This window comes from Chiloscyllium plagiosum, chromosome 2 (genome assembly GCF_004010195.1).
Source record: "Chiloscyllium plagiosum isolate BGI_BamShark_2017 chromosome 2, ASM401019v2, whole genome shotgun sequence".
Taxonomy (NCBI): Eukaryota; Metazoa; Chordata; class Chondrichthyes; order Orectolobiformes; family Hemiscylliidae; genus Chiloscyllium; species Chiloscyllium plagiosum.
The window spans coordinates 61,390,208-61,410,433 of record NC_057711.1 but is presented as its reverse complement, the minus strand read 5'-3'; the positions used below and the strand labels follow the sequence as shown (position 1 = coordinate 61,410,433).

Here is a 20,226-nt window from a genome sequence, read left to right as displayed (position 1 = left end):
ATGGTCAAAAGAGGTAAGGTGAGAATGACTGCCCTTGACAGCAAGGCTACCTTTGATTAAGTGTGCATTTAAGAAGACTTACTAAAACTAGAATCGATGGAAATTGGGAAAAACTCTCTGGTTGGAGTCGTACATGACACAAAGGAAGATGGTTGTAGTTGTTGAAGGTTAGTCATCTCCAGGCCACCTCTGTAGTTATTCCACAGGGTAGTGTAGTGTCTTAGGCCCAACCATCTTCATCTGTTTCATCAATGATCTTCCTCAAGTATTAATGTCAGAAGTGGGCATGTTTGGTAATGATCGCACAATATTCAGCACCATTCACAACACCTTATGTAACAAAACAGTCTATTTCCAGATGTATCAAGACCTATACAATACTCATACAGTTGGTTTTGTTAAAATGCAATAGTTCTGTTCTCGTGTGACCGCAGTTATAAGAAAGTAATGCAGTAGCTGCACCATTTAAATTAATGGCACTGGAATTGTGTTATAGCCAATACAGGTAAGGAAATTTCACATTTTACAAATAACAGTCTAAATCCTTCAATCGCGTTAAAGCCAATTGGCATTGAAGAAACACGTGTTATAGCAGAAGCAACTGTACTTGATTTGACAAGTGGCAAGTAATATTCACACCACGTAAGTTCCATCCAATGACCATATCCAACAAGAGTGAATCTAACCATAGTTCCTTCGTGTTCAATGATATTACCATCAATGAATTCCCCACTCTCAATATCCTTGGCAATTACTATGACCAGAAATTGAACTGAACTGGACTAGCCATATAAACACTGTGACTGTGAGAGCAGATCAGAGGCTAGGAATCTTGTAATGAGTAACTCTCCTCCTGATTCCATAAAGGCACAAATGAGAAGTGTGATGGAATACTTCCTTGGTTGGATGAGCTCCAATAATGCTTGAGAAGCTTGACACCATTCAGGACAAAGTAGCCTACTTGATTGGCACCACTTCACAAACATTCAGTCACTACAGTTCCAATGCTCAGTAAGAGCAAGATGCAATGTTAAATTCACAAAAGATCCTTCTTGGACAGCACCTTCCTAACCCATTATCAATCCCATCTAGAAGGATAAGGGCAGCAGGTACATGGGTATACCAACATCTCCAACCTCCCTCCGAGCCACTCATTGTCCTGATTGAAAGCATTTTGCTGTTCCTTCACTGTCACTGGGACAAATCCTGGAACTTCATAACAGCTTTGTCAGCCTACCTACACCAAGTGAACTACAATGGCTTAAGAAGGCAGCTCACCACCATCATCTGAACGGCAACTAGGAATGGGCAATAAATGCTGGTAATGCCAGTGATGTCCACATCCACTTAATGAACGAAACAAATTTGAATCTAAATCAGAAAGAAAATTACAGGCCTGTTATAGTATAACTGCAAAGGAATTTTCTACATAGCGTTGATTATTAGGGACACAGAAGACTTTGTCAGATATCCAGACAGCTTTTATAACTGAAATTTTATTACATTGACATCTTACAATATTATACAACAATAGACCTTGAATGAAAACCATGAGAATAATACATTTTCTCTCATTTTTCAAGCAGATCTTACACAATATAATCAACCATTGTCATGCACAACATCAAAAAACATAATATATTCTTATATGTAACAATTTCATCCTGATCCAATGGTACATAATTATATTCTAAGAAGAATTTTTTTTTTCAATTTCCACTCCATTTTAAGAGATGGTTGGCAATGATGAATCTTACCAGAAATACTGGTAGATACCCTGGAAAGGATATTTATAAAGACTAGTCGACCTATCCTTCCACCATCTCAACTTGTCAAGAATTCATTTGGAATTTGTTAACCAGGCATCAGTATAGGAGTGACTGATGGATAAATTTGGCCTGTTGAAATCTGATATTAACATTTACAGTGCCTCCACTAAAGCTATGCAAAAGTTAATGAATTAATCTGTGTTTTCTTGTTTCATCAAAGATAAAATCAGACAGTAAAGTTACGAAGAATTGTTTATTAACTATGTGGTCAAAATTTGCAGCACTTAAATTTAGACATTGAACATCGTCACTTAATAATTAAGGTTGAATAATGGACTGAATGAATTATGGGGTTGAATAAGATGCCTAATCAAGGGTTATGGGTAATGGGCAAGAAAGTGGGCGTGAGGAATGTTGGACCAGCCATCACCTTAATGAATGGTGGAGCAGGCTCAAGAGGCTGAATGGCCTAATTCCATTCCTATTTGTTATGGCTTAATTGATATAATTGGTGGGATTCATTTACAATTAGCCTAGAGGTAACACTTTAAGTAATCTGATGAATAGGTTAAAGTCTAGGGCCTAGAAATTCAATCAGTATGGAGTCTACTGCCACTTGGAATGCAATTAATTGCTGGCCTTTTTCTGTGAGGTTTATGTGGCATTGTAGTGGAATTGAAATATGCAGAGGTGAAACCCTGCATGTACTGGATGGCTTTGAATCTATGATATTACAAAGCTGCTATGATGTCAGGATTACAAAGTAGGACCATGCAGCTACTAGCCACAGATCTGTGCATATCTCTTCAGGAATTGTGTTGAAAGATAGAACTTGAACCTGTGCTAAATCAAAGCCATTTCATAAATTGTTGTTCAGTGCTTTATGGTCTGCAATGTGACTAGGAAACTGAAGAAAGAAGGTAAGGGGGAGTTCGGGGTTGGGGGAATGGGGTGATCTGCGAGGAGGGAGAAGAGTTGGGGAGAGGCATAGAAGGAAATATCCTGGGTCCCCTGTAAATTGATGGAATATGCATGAGATAAATGAGATAGGATGGCTTCCACTTCAACAAGTCAGTTTCAAAATGGACTCATCATTGACCAACGTCACATTCATTTGACAATTCCTCCTTGGCCAACATTCAATGATAAGAGCCAACTAAAAACCTTCACAAAGCATCTTCAATCAGCAAATCATCAAATTATTCAAACTTCAATGGATGCTTCATTTTCATGCATTCTCTCAATGCCTGTCTTACAGATGTCTTGCATGTCCATGCACTCCTGTGAAGTGCTATCTCAATGATTACAGAATAGCTGATGATTAGGTTGCTAACTGTGAATGAAGTTGCAAGACAATATCATGTAGTTGTGAACTGGCTTTAGGCTGCATCACCTCAGAATTGATAACAACAGCCGGAGAACCAGAAAAAGTACTGACAAGAGTGGCTGTTGTGGAAGATTGAATGCCGTATCCTTGAGAGATGACACAGAGTTTGGTTATCCAGAGGGACACCGCCATGAGATGGTACATCAGCATCCTAATAACCTACATGATGGTCTGCATATACTTTTAGGCAATGAACATTCAAAATGACATCAGTCTGAGCCTACCTGGTAGTAATTATCTGAGCTTGTACTGCAGCACAGAGACATTTGGCTGGATTTTAAATGGCTCCACTGAGTGTGCTTTTGATAAGGGAACATGTAAATAAGGTGGGTGCCCAAGCCATCTTCTACCTCCACCTTTGACTACTGTGATAGGTAGGCAAGTGCCAAAATAGGCTGCTGCTTGCCAGAGTTGATTGTAGGTTGAGGTCTAGCAGGGAAGATGATGGAGCGACAATGGTTGGAGTTTCTGGGGTAATTTGGGAGGCACAGCAGAAATTCATCCCAAGAAGAAACATATTAAGGGAAGGTTACAACAACCATGGCCAACAAGGGAAATTAGAGACAGCATAAAAGCAAAAGAGAAAGCATGCAATGTGGTGAAAATTGGTGGGAAGCCTGAGGATTGGGAAACCTTTAAAAACCATTAAAGGATAACTTTTAAACAAAAGCAGTAGGTAGGGAGAAGATGAAATATGAGAGTAAACTAGTTAGTGATATAAAAGAAGATTGTAAGAGTTTAAAAACATTTAAAAGGTAAGAGGCAAGAGTGTCCACTGGACTGCTGGAAAATTAGGCTGGAGAAATAGTGATGGGGAACAAAGAAATGGCAGAGGAACTGAACAGATATTTTGCATCAGTCCTCATGGTGGAAGACACACGCAGTATACCAAAACTTCAAGAGGTCAGAAGGCAGAAATGAATTTTGTGGCCATTACTAAGAAGAAGGTGCTAGGGAAACTGCAAGTTCTGAAGATGGATATATCGCCTGGACCGGATGAACTGCATCCCAGCGTTCTGAAGGAGATAGCTGAGAAGATTATGAGGCATTAGTGGTGGTCTTTCAGGAATCACTGGAGTCAGGGTGGGTTTCAGAGGATTGGAAAATGGCTATAATAACACCCTTACTTAAGAAGGGAGGGAGGGAGGGTGAAGCTGAGAAATTATAGGCTGGTTAGCCTGACGTTAGTCATTTGTAAGAGTCCGTCATTAAGGATGAGATTATGGAGTGCTTGGAAGTGCATGGTAAAGTAGGGCTAAGTGAGCATGGCTTCATCTAGGGCAGGTCATGCCTGACAAATCTGTTACATTTTTTAAGGAGGTAATAAGAAAGTTAGACAAAAGGGAGCTAGTGGAAATTATCTATTTAGATTTCCACACGGCTTTTGACAAGATGGCACACAGGAGGTTGTGAAATAAGATTTCAAAAAACCCATGGTGTTAGGAACAAGTATCGGCATGGATATAGGATTGGTTGGCTGGCAGCAGGCAGAGCGAAGATAATGGGGACTTTTTCGGCATGGCAGCTGGTGACTAGTGGAGTTCCGCAGGGTCAGTGTTGGGAAAACAACTATTCATGTTCTACATTAATAATCTGGAGAAAGGAACTGAAGGCATTGTTGCTAAATTTGCAGATAACTCAATAATAGTTGGAGGGACAGTGCTGAGAAAGGAGCAAGGCTGCAGAAGGACTTGAACAAATGAGATTAGGCAAAGAAGTGGCAGAGAGAATACAATGTGGGAAATTATGAGGTTAAGCGATTCATTAGGAAGGTTAGAGGTGAAGACTATTTTATAAATGGAGGTAGGCCTTGGAAATCTGAAACACAAAGAAAATTAGGAGTTCTAGTTCAGGATTCTCTTAAGGTAAACATGCGAGTTCAACTGGAGTTCAAAGGCAAATGCAATGTTAGTGTTCATTTCAAGAGGGCTAGAATACATGAGTAGAGATGTACTGCTGAGGCTGTATAAGGCTCTGGTCAGACCGCATTTGGAATATTATGAACAGTTTAGGGCCTTGTATCTAAGGGAGGACATGCTGGCATTGGAAGAAGCCTAGAGAAGGTTCACAAAAATGATCTTGGGGATGAAGGGCTTGTCATATGAGGAGTGATTGAGCATTCTGGGTCTGTATAAATGTTTAGAAGGATTGCTGGGATGGCAGGGAATCTCATTGAAACTTGTAGAATACCAAGGACCTGGAATGGAGAAGGTGTTTCCACTAGTAGGATAGACCAGAACTTGTGGACACAGCCATAGAATGAAGGATGACCCTTTCGAACTGAGATGTCGGGAAATTTCTTTAGCCAGAAGGTGGTAAATCTGTCGAACTCAATGCCACAGATGGTTATGGAGGCCAAGTCATTGAGTGTATTTAAGATAGAGATAGATTCTTGATTTGTAAAATGAGAAGACAGAAGAATGGGCTGAGAAACATGGCAGCCATGATTGAATGGTGGGGCAAACTCAATGGGCTGAATGGCATAATTCTGCTACTATATCTTATGGTCTAACATTACTGTGCCTGCATGGTAAGACCATTTTTTAAATAGGATTTTTAAAAGGATTGGCAGTGCTATCTTTGGAGGATGTCTTTTGAATTTCAAAGCATTCTGCCAGATGATAATACCCTGCCTTCCTTTTGCCATGCCTGAACTTTAAAACTCTCCCCTTTTGCCCCCACCTCCAACTCCTTTTCTAGGATGTTCAAACCCTGCAAGCCTAATACTCCAATGTACCTAGGTCCTGGGATCCAGTGGCACATTCATCCTGGGACTGGATTCAGTCCTAGCAGCATCCACTCCCAAGCTTTGGTGCGACCGGGATGGGGAATGTTGGTGCTGTCAAATTCCTCCTCGTGAGTCCCACTCTGCATTCATTAAACCTGATTTGCAGTGCATTATGGCTTATCCTGTTGACTGGCTTGCCACTGTGAGGATTCTGCTTTGATGAAGTGAAAGCTGAGGCAGCAACTACCAGATTCCCCATCATGCCTCTACCATGCTGAAATGTGTGGCTTCCATATTCTGGTCAATAATCTGCCATGTTGGAGTCTAAATCTCTCCATGCTATTAGACAATAACAGTAGGTGTCAAATTTGGAATAAACAAAATCATCTCAAGTGAAATAACATTTTTTGTCAAAAGACTCTGAAACTAGTTCACCCAGTAAAGTATGAAGAAATCTTCATCTCCTATTTTCATTGCCCTATATGATAATTTTACATATGGGAGATATAAGACACTACCTGCAATTATCAGGCTTGGAAACAACAAACTCAGACACTAAGGTACACAAACTAGCCAGAGAAAGTGCTGCTGTGGTATCTTAAGAAGTACTAACTGGCCAGTGATAGATTTGATTGATATGAAATATCAGAACACTGAGAACTCAAGGAATGACTGCTGAATTGTTGCTGCTGAAGATAGCAGACATTAATTAAACAACCGTGATCTCAAGTCAAAACCTTTCCATCTCAAGGCCACCAAATTAACCTATTTATTCCTTTCATCTTCCTTTGTTAACTTTGTACCAGTGTGTATGCGCACTTGTCATTGTCTGTTTTTCAGTGTCACCTAATGAATCTGCTATTTCTTTCACTGAAGAAAACACTGTTATTGACCCCTTACTTATATATTAAACTTTGGATAAAATACATTTTTATTGGAGAGGAGTGTACCCTATTGCTTAAACGAATGTAAATCTTAACAGCAGCCAACCAAGTTTGCAAAAAGCAGAGCTTATGAATACTTCCTCACCTGGTTGTAACAAGCCACAGGTCTGATCACTTAATCGTTCTATTTCTGTACTCATTGGCATGTGAGTAATCCCAAGATTACGATATAGAGGTGTTGCTTTTCAATTTCTTACCTAGCTGTCCAAATTCTGCTTTCAGGACCTCATCCCTCTTTCTGCCTTTAGGTTGGTACCAATGTGGGCCACAACCTCTGGCTATTCATCCTCCACTAAAATAATATTCTGAATCTGCTCAGTGATGTCCTTGAGCCTGGCATGTAGATAGGCTGTCTTTCTTTATCAACTCACATACAATTATTTGCCTTCTATTCATCTTAATCCTCAACTGTGCAGCTAAGCTATTTGTGATACCATGGATATTGGCTCTTGCTACATTTCTCCAAGGAACCATCACCCTCATTAGGCTCTGAAACGAAAAACAGGTAAGAATGAGTGAGAAAGATTTAGGGGACTCATTCAGTACTTAGAGATAGCCTGGTGATCACATATTCTCTTTCTAGTTCGTAGAGTCATAGAGATGTACAGCATGGAAACAGACTGTTCTTCATCTGCAGAATGACCACCTTCTTAAACATGCTACATAGATTTCACCTACACAGATGATCAGTGACTTCATCCACCACTCAGGTTGCTTAACCAGGAATTCAAATTTCTGCAGCTGGTGACACTGCATGTTTTTGTTCAGGCCTCGTAAAGTGTCCATGACTCCCTACAGGTCACAAGATGGGCATCCCACATGGCCAAGTTGTCCTGTCATGCCTTAACTTACTTTCAGACTATTAACCATGGTGGCACAGTGGTTAGCACTGCTGCCTCACAGCGCCAGAGACCCAGGTTCAATTCCCACCTCAGGCGACTGACTCCCCGTTCTCCCCGTGTCTGCATGGGTTTCCTCCGGGTGCTCTGGTTTCCTCCCACAGTCCAAAGATGTGCAGGTCAGGTGAATTGGCCATGCTAAATTGCCCGTAGTGTTAGGTAAGGGGTAAATGTAGGGGTATGGGTGGGTTGCACTTCGGCGGGGTGGTGTGGACTTGTTGGGCCGAAGGGCCTGTTTCAACAATGTAAGTAATCTAATCTAAACTGGAGAATAGAAAGTAGAATGACTTACTATTATTCACCATATGGTCATTCTCCTGTGCCTAATTTAGGTACTTTAGAATTATGTAAACATGTTTTTTTTTCTCTGTAATCCAGTTATTTATACACCTTCCACAAAAGTAGTGGAAGGATCTAACTATTTGCACACAGACTCTTAAAGTAGATGCTCACTGACCAAGCAACTTACAACTTTGCTGGGAAGTCAATTTATTCTTTGACTCTTCTTTCCTTCAATTCTTAAGTAACAAGAGATTTCAAAGAAACAAGCAAAACACTCACTAGCCAGTCACTGAACCATTTCCCTGGAAAAGTATGGTTTCACAGCAGCAGTCCAGAATGAATAGAAGGTACACTTTAAATTCTTGTTCTTTTTTGAAGTCTTTGAAGTTCTGCAACTCTCACCAGTTATTCACTTGTTACTTCTTATTGCTAACCTATCAGTTGCTCAGGCTGAACCTCACCCCTGACTGCAGCGAATTCCTTTAGATTAAATTCAAAGCCTGCACTCTGTATCTAGCTGCGCCCTCAGTGACAAGCAGCTTATCTTTGCTGCTAATTTCATGTGCTTTGCAAAACCACCTGTATTTATACTTGTTGAAATTCTACAGTGCATTCAGCACTGCTGACTTGAATAAAACTAGGTCAAACTAACTCCTGATTAACAAGCTGCAATTGCCTCTCCAGTATTGAGCTTGTTACTCTCTAAGACTGAAATAAATTTTAATTGTAAATTGTAGTTAAATGTTAAGTGCAAATTAGACTAGATTCTATAAAGCGTTATGCCTTAAAATTATGCCTTATCAAATTTCCAAGCTCAATCTCTGAATAGCTGTACTCAGTAAAAGGCTGCTGTTTTGTGCTGTCGAACAGCACCAGTATGGACAGTACAGCTTGCAGATGTCTTCATATTTTTTGTCCCTTTAAATACAACTGGTAAAGTTATAAATTGGGAATCTACAACCAAAATATTGCTCTTAATTGCATATATAAGGTTGCCTCCCACTTGGAATAAGAATGCTGCACAGTAATCTAGAATAGCTCTTTTTTTAAAAAAAACTCTTTCTTCTGATATGACATTGCTGGCAAGACCAATAGTCATAGAGATGTACAGCAAAGACCCTTCGGTCCAACTCATCCATGCCAACCAGATAGCCTAAATTAAGCTAGTCCCATTTGCCAGCATTTGGCTGGTATCCATCCAAACCCATTCTGCTCATATATCCATCCAGATGCCTTTAAAAGTTGTAATTATATCAGCCTCCACCACTTCCTCTGGCAGGTTATTCAATACACACACCACTCTTTTAAATATTTCCCTTCTCATTTTAAACTAATGGACTGCAGTTTTGGACTTCCCTTCCCTGGGGAAAAGACCTTGACTATTTACAATATTCATGCCCTTCATGATTTTATAAACCTCTACAAGGTCACCCCTCAGCCTCCGAAGCTCCAGAGAAAGCAGCCCCAGCCTATTCAGTCTTTTCCAATAGCTCAAACCCTCGAACCTTGGCAACATCCTTGTAAATATTTTCTGAACCATTGCAAGTTTCAAAACATCCTTCTGATATGAGGAAAACCAGAATTGCACGCAGTACTCCAAAAATATGCCTAACCAATGTCCTGTATAGCTGCAACATGACCTCTCAACTCATATACTCTATGCACTAACCAATAAAGGATAGTATACCAAATGCCTTCTTCACTATCCTATCTACCTGCAACACCTCTTTTAAGGAGCTGCATTCCAAGGTCTCTTTGTTCAGGAACATTTCCCAGGATGTTGTCATTAAGTGCATATGTCCTGCCCTGATTTGCCTTTCCAAAATGTAGCACCTCACATTTATATAAATTAAACTCAATATGGGCCACTCCTCAGTCCATTGGCCCATATGATCAAGATCCTGTTGTACTCTGAGGTAATCTTCTTGGCTGTCCACTATACCTCCAATTTTGGTGTTTTTGCAAACTTACTAACTATACGTCCTATTTTCACATCCATATCATTTATATAAATGACAAAAAGCCATGGACCCAGCACCAATCATTGTGGTACACCACATCCATTCATTTCCATTTGTTTCCTCACTGGAATAGCAGAATCCCAGCTCTGGCATCAGAAATGCCCTCTATCAATTACCAAACACATGGCCACTACTATCTAGAAGGACATAGACAGCAGATACATATATACTGTTATGTATTTAGAGAGACTGGATTGGTTAGGACTATATTCACTGGCTTTTAGAAGAATGAAGGGAGATCTCGTAGAAATCTTTAAAATTCTAACAAGACTAGGCATGGTAAACACAGAAAGGATTTTTCTGATGACCAGGGAGTCCAGAACCAGGAGTCACAGCCTAAGGATATGAGGTAGTCTATTTAGGATTTACATGAAGGAAAATTTCTTTATCCAGAGATTGTGATGTTCTCTGCCAGAAAGAATGGTTGAGGCCAAAATATTGAATTTTTTTCAAGAAGGATTTAGATGTACTTCTTAGAGCTAAAGGATCAAAATGTATGGGGAGAAAGCAGAAATAGGTTACTCAGTTGGAAGAAGGGCTTTTGCCCAAAACGTTGATTTTCCTGCTTCTTGGATGTTGCCTGACCAGCTGTGCTTTTCCAGTACCACTCTAATGTCGACTCTGATTTCTAGCATCTGCAGTCCTCACTTCTGCCTATTCAGTTGGATGATCAACCATGGTCATATTCAATGGCATAACAAAATTGAAGGGCTAAATGGCCTACTGCTGCTCCTATTTTCTATATTTCTAACTGATTATTTATTGGATATTTTAAGTAACTGGCAGTTCTGAGTTAAGATAGCATTTTAGCAAAGATACCTTTTTCACTTGGGTTAATGAGGAACTTAATGTTCTATAATTAAAGGATGTTAATAGATGAAAATCAGCAAATCAAGTATTGCACCAGACATTAACAAAAAGGTCATTAAGGTATTGTAAAATGCCACTTTTTAATTCACTCATGGAACATGGGTGCCCTTAGGAAAGCCTCCATTTATTGCCAATTCCTCATTCCCCACAAGAATTGGTGTAATCCAGTGGTGGAGGTCATAGGATCATACAAGTTAGGATGAATGGTTTATCACTCAGCCCCTCAAGCTTGCCCTGCCATTCAATAAAATCTCGTCATTCCACATTCCCTACCTTACCTAATAATATTTCACACTGTTGCTCATCAAGAATCTATCTGCATCTGCCCTAAAAAAATTCAAGTCTGCATTTGGAGAAAACATTTTCAAAGACTCACATACAAAAATTTATCCTTATTTCTGTCTAAATTGATAACCCTTTTTAAAGAGTGAGGACCAGTACTAGGTTCTCGTACAAGAGGAAACATTTTTCCCGCATCAACCATATCAAAACTCCTTGGGATTTTACACATTTTTAATCCCTTACTCTAGTTCCAACAACTACATGCCTAACCTGTCCAACCTTCCCTCTTAATGGAATCTCACCTATTTCAGATATTAGTCTGGTAGACCTTCCCTGAACTACTTCCAACATGTTTACATTCTTCCTTAAATAAGTCTAAACTATAACAGAACTCCAGTTGTAGTTTCCCCAATGCCCTCTGTAAATTAGACGACACCTATCAAAACCATGTAGATGGACAAGGGCAGCAGATAAATGTAAATACCACCAACTGCCAGTACCCTCCAAGCCACTCACCATCCTTACTTGTAATTGCATTACTGTTCCTTCAGTGTCACTGGGTCAAAATCCTGGAAATCTCTGCCTAACAGGATTGTGAGTGTACGCATCTCAGAGCTCAACAATTTTTCACCATTTTGATAATGTTTCTTTTTTATTCTTTCTGCAGAAATTGGCTTTAAATGGCTGGTCTAGTTAAAAGATTTTCTCAGGAGCAACCTTTGGGGTATTGATAGTGGGGAATTCAGCAATGGCAATGCTGTTAAACATCAAAGAGAAATGATGAGATTTTCTTTTGTTGGAGATCATCAGGATTTACTTTTTGTCAATATCTCTCTCTCTCTTCAGGTGTTTTCCACTTTCTTATAGGAAGCACAGTATGACTGGTTCACAAATTATAAAGTCTCTCACTTACTGGTCAAAAGCAACACTTTGCAGCAATAGGTGAGGGAAAATAAACTGGCTTTTTTAAGGCTTTAGCTAGCTTTTACTACAGATAAAAGGACTCTATCTAATTTCCAGAGGTCCAATTGCTTCTGGCAGTTACACAGTTTTCAGTAGACAGAAGGCCTGTGTCATTGAAAACTGGTCACCACTCCACAGATCAGTCAGCTACATGTTGCATCTCGTACACTCCCCGTGTTTCCACTTAACTCGCAATAAATATTTGCCCCCAACCAGACCCCTTCTGGAGTACTGTGTGCAGTTCTAATCACCCTAATTGTGAAATGGAGAGGGTTCAAAAAAGATTTATCAGGATTTTACTGGAGGGTTTGATCATAAGGAGAGGCTGGGAATTTTTTCATTGGAGCATAGGAGGTTGATGGTTGTAGAGTCATAGAGATGTACAGCACGGGAACAGACCCTTCGGTCCAACTCATCTTTGCTGACCAGATATCCTAAACTAATCTAGTCCCATTTACCAGCACTTGGCTAATATCCCTCTAATCCCTTCCTATTCATATACCCATCCAGATGTTGTAATTGTAAATGTTGTAATTGTAACAGCCTCTACCACATCCTCTGGCAGCTCATTCCATACACGCTCTGCGTGAAAAAGTTACCACTTGGGTCCCTTTTAAATCTTTCCCCTCTCACCATAAACATATATTCTCTAGTTCTGGACTCCCCCACCCCAGGGAAAAGACCTGTCTATTTACCCTATCCATGCCCCTCATGATTTTATAAACATCTACATCAGTCTCCAACACTCCAGGGAAAACAGCCCCAGCCTATTCAGCCTCTCCCTATAGCTCAAATCTTCCAACTCTGGCAACACCCTCATAAATCGTTTCTGAACCCTTCCAAGTTTCACAACATTCTTCCTGTAATAAGTAGACCAGAATTGAACACAGTATTCCAAAAATGCCCTAACCAATGTCTTGTACAGCCACATTCTGACTTCTTAGTACCTATAGCAATGCACTGATTTCAGATGCTATACTTCCCAGACTTCCGCTGCCCATGTCCTTCCAGCTGATAGAGGTCACAGGTTTGAAAAGTGCTGTCATGGGAGCCTTGATGAATTTCTGCAGTATATCATGTAAATGGTAAACACCGTTATATTGTATCAATAATTAATATATCCAAAATTGAAGATGGTGGATTGGGTGTCAAGCCTAACAACGTGTTTATACCTACCTCACATAGTCTGCAGTAGTCCATGCCAGGTCATCAGACCTCTAGTAACACTATGCAGCGGGTCATGATGTCTAGATCCTCCTTTTTGGCCACATTCTCCTATTTATTTCCAAAGGTAGTACCTGAGGACCTCTTGACTGCTGCACTAATCTCTCACCCTCTCCCTCCCTCCCCTCTCTCTTTTGCCCAAGTGCACTATTAATGCATCAACCTTTTCATCCTCTCTGTCTATTCTGCTGATTAGTTTGCAAGAATATACATTGCAGTAATTTCTTTATCTTTAAGAGCTATTTGCATTTAAGAACAGACTGTCTGGACAACATTGTCTGCAAACATCACTGCTGGGTCTCCTGTTATGTACACAGTTTGCTGTGATTGCAAGATTAACAAGCAGCAAGTAGTGTTGGAGGCACGTGACCTCTTACTACAATCATTCAGATAATGTGGTTACATAAATTTTACTTACTTTGATCCAAATGGACATGAACACATTTCAATTTGCACCAGAAAATCAGGGAAACATAATTTCTCTTCTTCTCAATGGTATGCTCAGCTATCATAATGACTTTTTATTGGAAGTTGATTAGATTAGATTAGATTCCCTACAGTGTGGAAACAAGTCCTTCGGTCCAACAAGTCCACACCGACCCTCCGAAGAGTAACCCACCCTGACCCATTTCCCTCTGACTAATGCATTTAACACTATGGGCAATTTAGAATGACCAATTCATCTGACATGCACATCTTTGAACTGTGGGAGGAAACCAGAGCACCTGGAGGAAGCCCACGCAGACACGGGGAGAATGTGCAAACAGACAGTTGCCCATGGCTGGAATCGAACCTGGGTCCCTGGCACTGTGTGGCAGCAGTGCTAACCACTGAGCCACCGTGGGTGAAGTAATTTTGAGTTTTCCAACTTTTTCCAAAAAATTAAAATATCCACCATAAAATATTGAAAAATATAATTCTATTAAGTCTCTTATTTAATGCTGGAATTACTTCAGGACTATTCTATGACAGTTAGAGGTTTTTGCAAAGACTATTTTATAACAAAACTCGTGAGTTAAAAGTATTATGTAATGTCACAAAGCTTTTGGTATGAATAGAGACAATTTTCTCAAACTGTGATGCAAAAATGAAACATCAGGCAAAATTGCAGGCAGTATATTTAATCATTAACATAGTTCATGAATGTAACACTTTGACCACGAGTAGGAATACAAATGAACTTTGTGATTGGAACTGGGTATGAAAACCTGTTTTGATTATCTTAACCATGACATATACAGTAATGCCTATTCCACATGCTAGTATGTTAAAAATATTGTAGAATTTTATTCTGTGTAGCATGCATTACAAATACCGAAAAAGATACAATATATTTTGTATTCCGAAGAATATTAAGAGTATATTTCCAGTTTGTTTTCATCGGCACTAATGATGCTGAGAAAGTGAACAAACAAAACATCAACACAATCTGAAAACACAAAGATTATCATCATTAAATAAACATGCCTTTTTTTCAAAATCAGTATAGAAATGTATCACCACAGCACTTGCATTTGTGTGTACTGTGTTGCAAGTGATCTTTGCTATTTTATTAGTTTAATGTAATATGCAATGTTAAATTTAGAAAACTACTTTGGCCCAATTAGCACTTATGATTTTTTTTGATAACTACAGAACTATGTCTCTGTAAACTTGTGGTAAACTATCAGTGCTTCTGTTCCTTTACATTATGTGCATTTTTTTAATAGAAGGACTTAGGATATGTATAGATGCATTGTATCATTCAAATTAAACTGTTTAAACAGTTCGAATCTCCCTAAAGTTTTCTCTTTAAATATCTATGGATGAAAAAAGCTATAATGCAAAACTATAATGAAGATGTACACTTTTAAGCTATTTTAAATCTTATTAATAAAAATAAGTAGAGAATGCAACACTGAAAAAAAATTCAATGAATACTGTACTGATTACCATCAGCACAACTTTATGTGTAAAATAGAAAATAAATAAATTTAACTGAAATCTCCAAGCTAATAAGAAATTGAGATTCAACTGAAAGCTTATGAAACTTGAACTAACGTTTTGGACCATACAAGCCATTCAGGCTTCAGACCATAAAAGTCATTCAAACTGTTTTAATGAGGTAATTGCATGCAAGAAAATACAGTGGAACTTTAATCATTACAAGCCTGTACATCAATTAACAGCCATTATTAAACCAACACAAAAGCTACACCGCTGGCCTCTCATGCACAGCATACAGTTTAAACAACTGGGACAATAAAATTAGTTTTTTTTTAAAACCTGCATTCAAAGATAAATTGTAATGCTGGTTCTGCTTTTCTCTATGATAACACTTCTATGAAAGATGCACACAATTCCCAGTTCCTGAAAAACACCCCATTCTTCTATATATCATCAAGGAATTCTTATTCTTGCAGTGTTTCTTTTGACCTTTCCTGTGCGTCTAACATGGTGATTTCACCACTGCTGACATCACTGATGGCTTCACCAGTGTTGGTATCAGCACTGACATCACTGGTGGCTTCACCAGTGTTGGTATCAGCACTGACATCACTGCTGCCATTATCAGCATTAGCAGTGTTAACATCACCAGTGTGTTGATTCACATCATCTTCCATTGTTCTTTGTAAATCTTGACTGTTTTCATTTTCCACTGCTATGTTCTGTGAGAACGATGAGTCATTGGGGTCAGTGCTGGTATTTTCAATGTTATTCTGGCTATTGGTATTTCCAAGGCGACTAGATGCCACCACAGCTTTTACAGCAGCCTGTTGAACAGAAAACATTAATTCATTTACTGTATGATGACATATTAAATATGTAATACAAGCTGACATAAAAATTACTAGAATATTCTTCCACCACATTTGACACAATAATGTGAAAAAAAAGGAATTCATTTTGCATTTACTTGAAAACTAAAATGCAGCAATGCTGGAAACCTGAAATAAGAAATATTGGGAACATGCTTTAAAGGAATTGTTCAGGTGTTAGTTTCTTTGTTCCAAATATAATTTTAATATTTTATTTTATCCAGTAATTGAGAGTAACTCCTTTATCTAAGAAGAGAGTCAAAATAAAGGAATCTGCAGGCCAGTTAGCTTAACAACTGTCATAGAAAAAATGTCAGAGGTTATTGTCGATAGGCACTTGGATAACTTCAAGTAATCAGACAAGGTCAACATTGTTTTGTGAAAGAGAAATCATGTTTAATCAATCTGGTGGAGTTTAATGAGGAGGTAACAGGTGCTCAAGATAACATGAATAGCAAAGTATTTATTGTACTTTAGTTTCCAAAAGGCATCCAACAAGTTGGCACAAAGATTATGTTTGAAAATAAATGCTCAAGGTGTATGCTATAGCATACTGGCATGGACAGATTTGTTGGCTAATGAGAAACAGAGAGTAAATGTAAATGGGTCTTTTACAGGTTGAAAGATGAAATAAGTGGTGTGCTACAGGGAAATTATGCTTCAGTTGTACTGGCCACTAGTACTGTGCACAGTACTTGTCACCTTATTTAAGGAAGGATGTTAAATGTCTTGGAGATGGTTCAGTAAAGATTTACCAGACTAATATGTGGAATGGGCAGGATGTCTTATGGGGAGACATTGGACAGGCTACATAGAACATAGAACAGTACAGCACAGTCCTCGATGTTGTGCCAACCTTTCATCCTACTCTAAGATCAAACTAACCTACATACCCCTCATTGTACTATTTTTCATCTGCCTATCCAAGAGTCGCTTAAATGTACCTAATGTATCTGCCTCTACCACCACCACTGGCACTGCATTCCATGCACTCACCACTCTCTGTGTAAAGAACAGACCTCTGCCATCTCCCCTAAACTTTCTTTCAATCACCTTAAAATTATGCCCCCTTGTGATAGCCATTTCCATCCTGGGAAAAAGGCTCTGGCTATCCACTCTATCTAGGCCTCTCATCATCTTGTACACCCTTCTTTGCTTCAATGAGAAAAGCCCCAACTCTCTCAACCCTTCTTCATAAGACCTGCCCTCCAATGCAAGCAGTATCCTGGTAAGTCCCTTGTGCACCCTCTCAAAAGCTTCAATATCCTTCCTATAATGAGGTGACCGTAACCGAACACAATATTCCAAGTATGGTCTAGCCAGAGCTCTACAGAGCTGCAGCATAATCTTGCGGCTCTTAATCTCAATTCTCCTGCAAATGAAAGCCAACCGACCATATGTTTTCTTAACAGCCCTATCAATGTGGGTGGCAAAACTGAGGGATCTATGGACATGGATCCCAAGATCCCTTTGTTCCTCCACACTGCCAAGAATCCTGCCTTTAACCCTATATTCTGCATTCAAATTCGACCTTCGAAAGTGAATTGCTTCACACTTTCCTGGTTGAACTCCGTCTGCCACTTACCAGCCTAGTTCTGCATTCTGTCAATGCGCCATTGTAACCTCCAACAACCCTCCACACTATCCACCACTCCACCAACCTTCCTGTCACTGGCAAACTTACTAACCCACCCTTCCACTTCCTCATCCAAGTAATTTATAAAAATCACAACGAGAAAGGACCCAGAACAGCTCCCTGTAGAATACCACTGGTCACCAAGTGCATGGCTGAATACTTTCCATCTGCTACCACCCTTTGTCTTCTATGGGCCAGCCAATTCTGTATCCAGACAGCCAGATTTCCCTGTATCCCATGTCTCCTTACTTTCTGAATGAACCTACCATTGGGAACCTTATCAAATACCTTGCTAAAATCTATGTACACCACATTCACTGCTCTACCTTCATCAATATGTTTTGTCACATCTTCAAAGAATTCATTAAGGTTTGTGAGGTATGACCTGCCCTTCACAAAACCATGCTATCTCTAATCAAGCTATGGGTTTCCAAGTAATCATAAATCCTGTCTCTCAAAATCCTCTCCAATAATTTGCCCACTAGTTATGTAGACCGATTGGTCTGTAGTTCCCAGGATTATCCCGATTCCCTTCCTTGAACAAGGGAATAACATTTGCTATCCTCCAATCATCTGTCACTACTACCGTGGGCAGTGAGGATGCAAAGATCATCATCAAAGGTACAGCAATCTCTTTCCTTGCTTTCTGTAGTAACCTTGGGTATATTCCATCTAGCCCAGGGGACTTAGCTATCCTCATGTTTTATAAAATTTCCAGCACATTCTCCTTTTTAACATCAACTTGTTCAAACATAGCAGCCTGTATCATGCTGTCCTCACAAACATCAAGGTCCCTGTTAGTAGTTAATACTGAAGTAAAATATTAATTGAGGACCTCTCCTACCTGACTGCAGGCACAAGTTCCCTCCACTATCCTGGATCAGCCCCACCTTCACTCTGGCCATTCTCTTGTTCCTCACGTCAGTGTAGAATGCCTTACGATTTTCCTTAATATGACCTGCTAAAGCTTTTTCATGCTCCCTTCTCGTTCTCCTAAGTCCATTCTTCAGTTCCTTCCTGACTACCTTGTAACCCTCCTTTGTAACCCTCTGGAGCCCTGTCTGATCCTTGCCTCCTGAACCCTAAGTAAGTTTCCTTCTTCCTCTTGACTAGATGTTCCACATCCCTTGTCACCCACAGTTCTTTCAACCTACCATTTGCCTCAGTGGGACAAACCTGTCCATCACTATCAACAAGTGCTCCCCAAATAACTTCCACATTTCTGTTATGCATTCCCCGAGAACATCTGTTCCCAATTTAAGCCACCCCAGTTTCTGCCCAATAGCATTGTAATTCCCGCTCCCCCAATTAAATACTTTCTCATACCGTCTGCTCCTATTCCTCTCCATGACTATAGTAAAGGTCAGGGAGTTGTGATCACTATTACCGAGATGCTCTCCCACTGAGAGATCTGGTGCCAAGCACCAAATTCAAAATGGCCTCTCCTCTAGTCAGGCTATCTACTTAGTGAATCTGGAACCCTTCATGGTCACACCTGACAAAAACTGCTCCATCCAAATGATATGAACTAAGGAGGTTCCAACCCATGACAACAACCCTGTTACTTCTGCATCTTTCCAAAATCTGCCTCCCAATCTGTTCCTCCATGTCTCTGTTGCTATTGGAGGATGTGTAGAAAACTCCCAATAAAGTGACAGCTCCTTTCCTGTTTCTGACTTCCACCCATACCGACTCTGTAGACAAATCCGCCTTGACAACCTCCCTTTCTGCAGCTGTGATACTATCCTTGAATAGCAATAAATTTACTTCCCCCCTCCATTCCTTTTGAAACATCTAACCCTGAAACATCCAATAACCATTCCTGCCCCTGTTCTATCCAAGTCTCTGTAATGGCCACAATATCATAGTTCCAAGTACTAATCCATGCTCTATGTTTGTCACCATTATTCCGATACTTATTGTGTTAAAATAGACACACTTGAATCCATCACACTGACTGCACCTTTGCCCTATCAACTGTCTATCCATGCTAATAGATTGTCTGCACGATGTATCTGGCTGTTCACTACCTACTTCATCATCTGATCCATAGCTCTGGTTCCCACCGTCCTGCCAATCTAATTTAAACCCTCCTGAAGAGCTCTAGCAAACCTCCCACCAGGATATGGGCGGCATGGTGGCACAGTGGTTAGTACTGCTGTCTCACAGCGCCAGAGACCCAGGTTCAATTCCCACCTCAGGCAACTGTCTGTGTGGAGTTTGCACATTCTCCCCGTGTCTGCGTGGGTTTCCTCTGAGTGCTCCGGTTTTCTCCCACAGTCCAAAAATGTGCAGGTTAGGTGAATTGGCCATGCTAAGTTGCCCATAGTGTTAGGTGAATGGGTAAATGTAGAGGAGTGGGTCTGGGTGGGTTGCTCTTCGGAGGGTTGGTGTGGACTTGTTGGGCCGAAGGGCCTGTTTCC

The 20,226-nt window shown here is 40.0% G+C and overlaps 1 protein-coding gene across 5 annotated transcripts in view; it reads right to left on the bottom strand.

Moving 5' to 3' along the window:
- Nucleotides 1-15,445: 15,445 nt before the first annotated feature.
- The window catches only part of camk4 (calcium/calmodulin-dependent protein kinase IV), a 161,457-nt gene continuing 156,676 nt past the window's right edge, over nt 15,446-20,226 (bottom strand). For all 5 annotated transcript variants that reach the window (XM_043710559.1, XM_043710549.1, XM_043710532.1 and 2 more), the window contains one exon: nt 15,446-16,122. In XM_043710559.1, the coding sequence (XP_043566494.1) occupies nt 15,760-16,122 (363 nt within the window). In that variant the 3' untranslated portion in view covers nt 15,446-15,759. The remainder of the gene's footprint in view (nt 16,123-20,226) is intronic.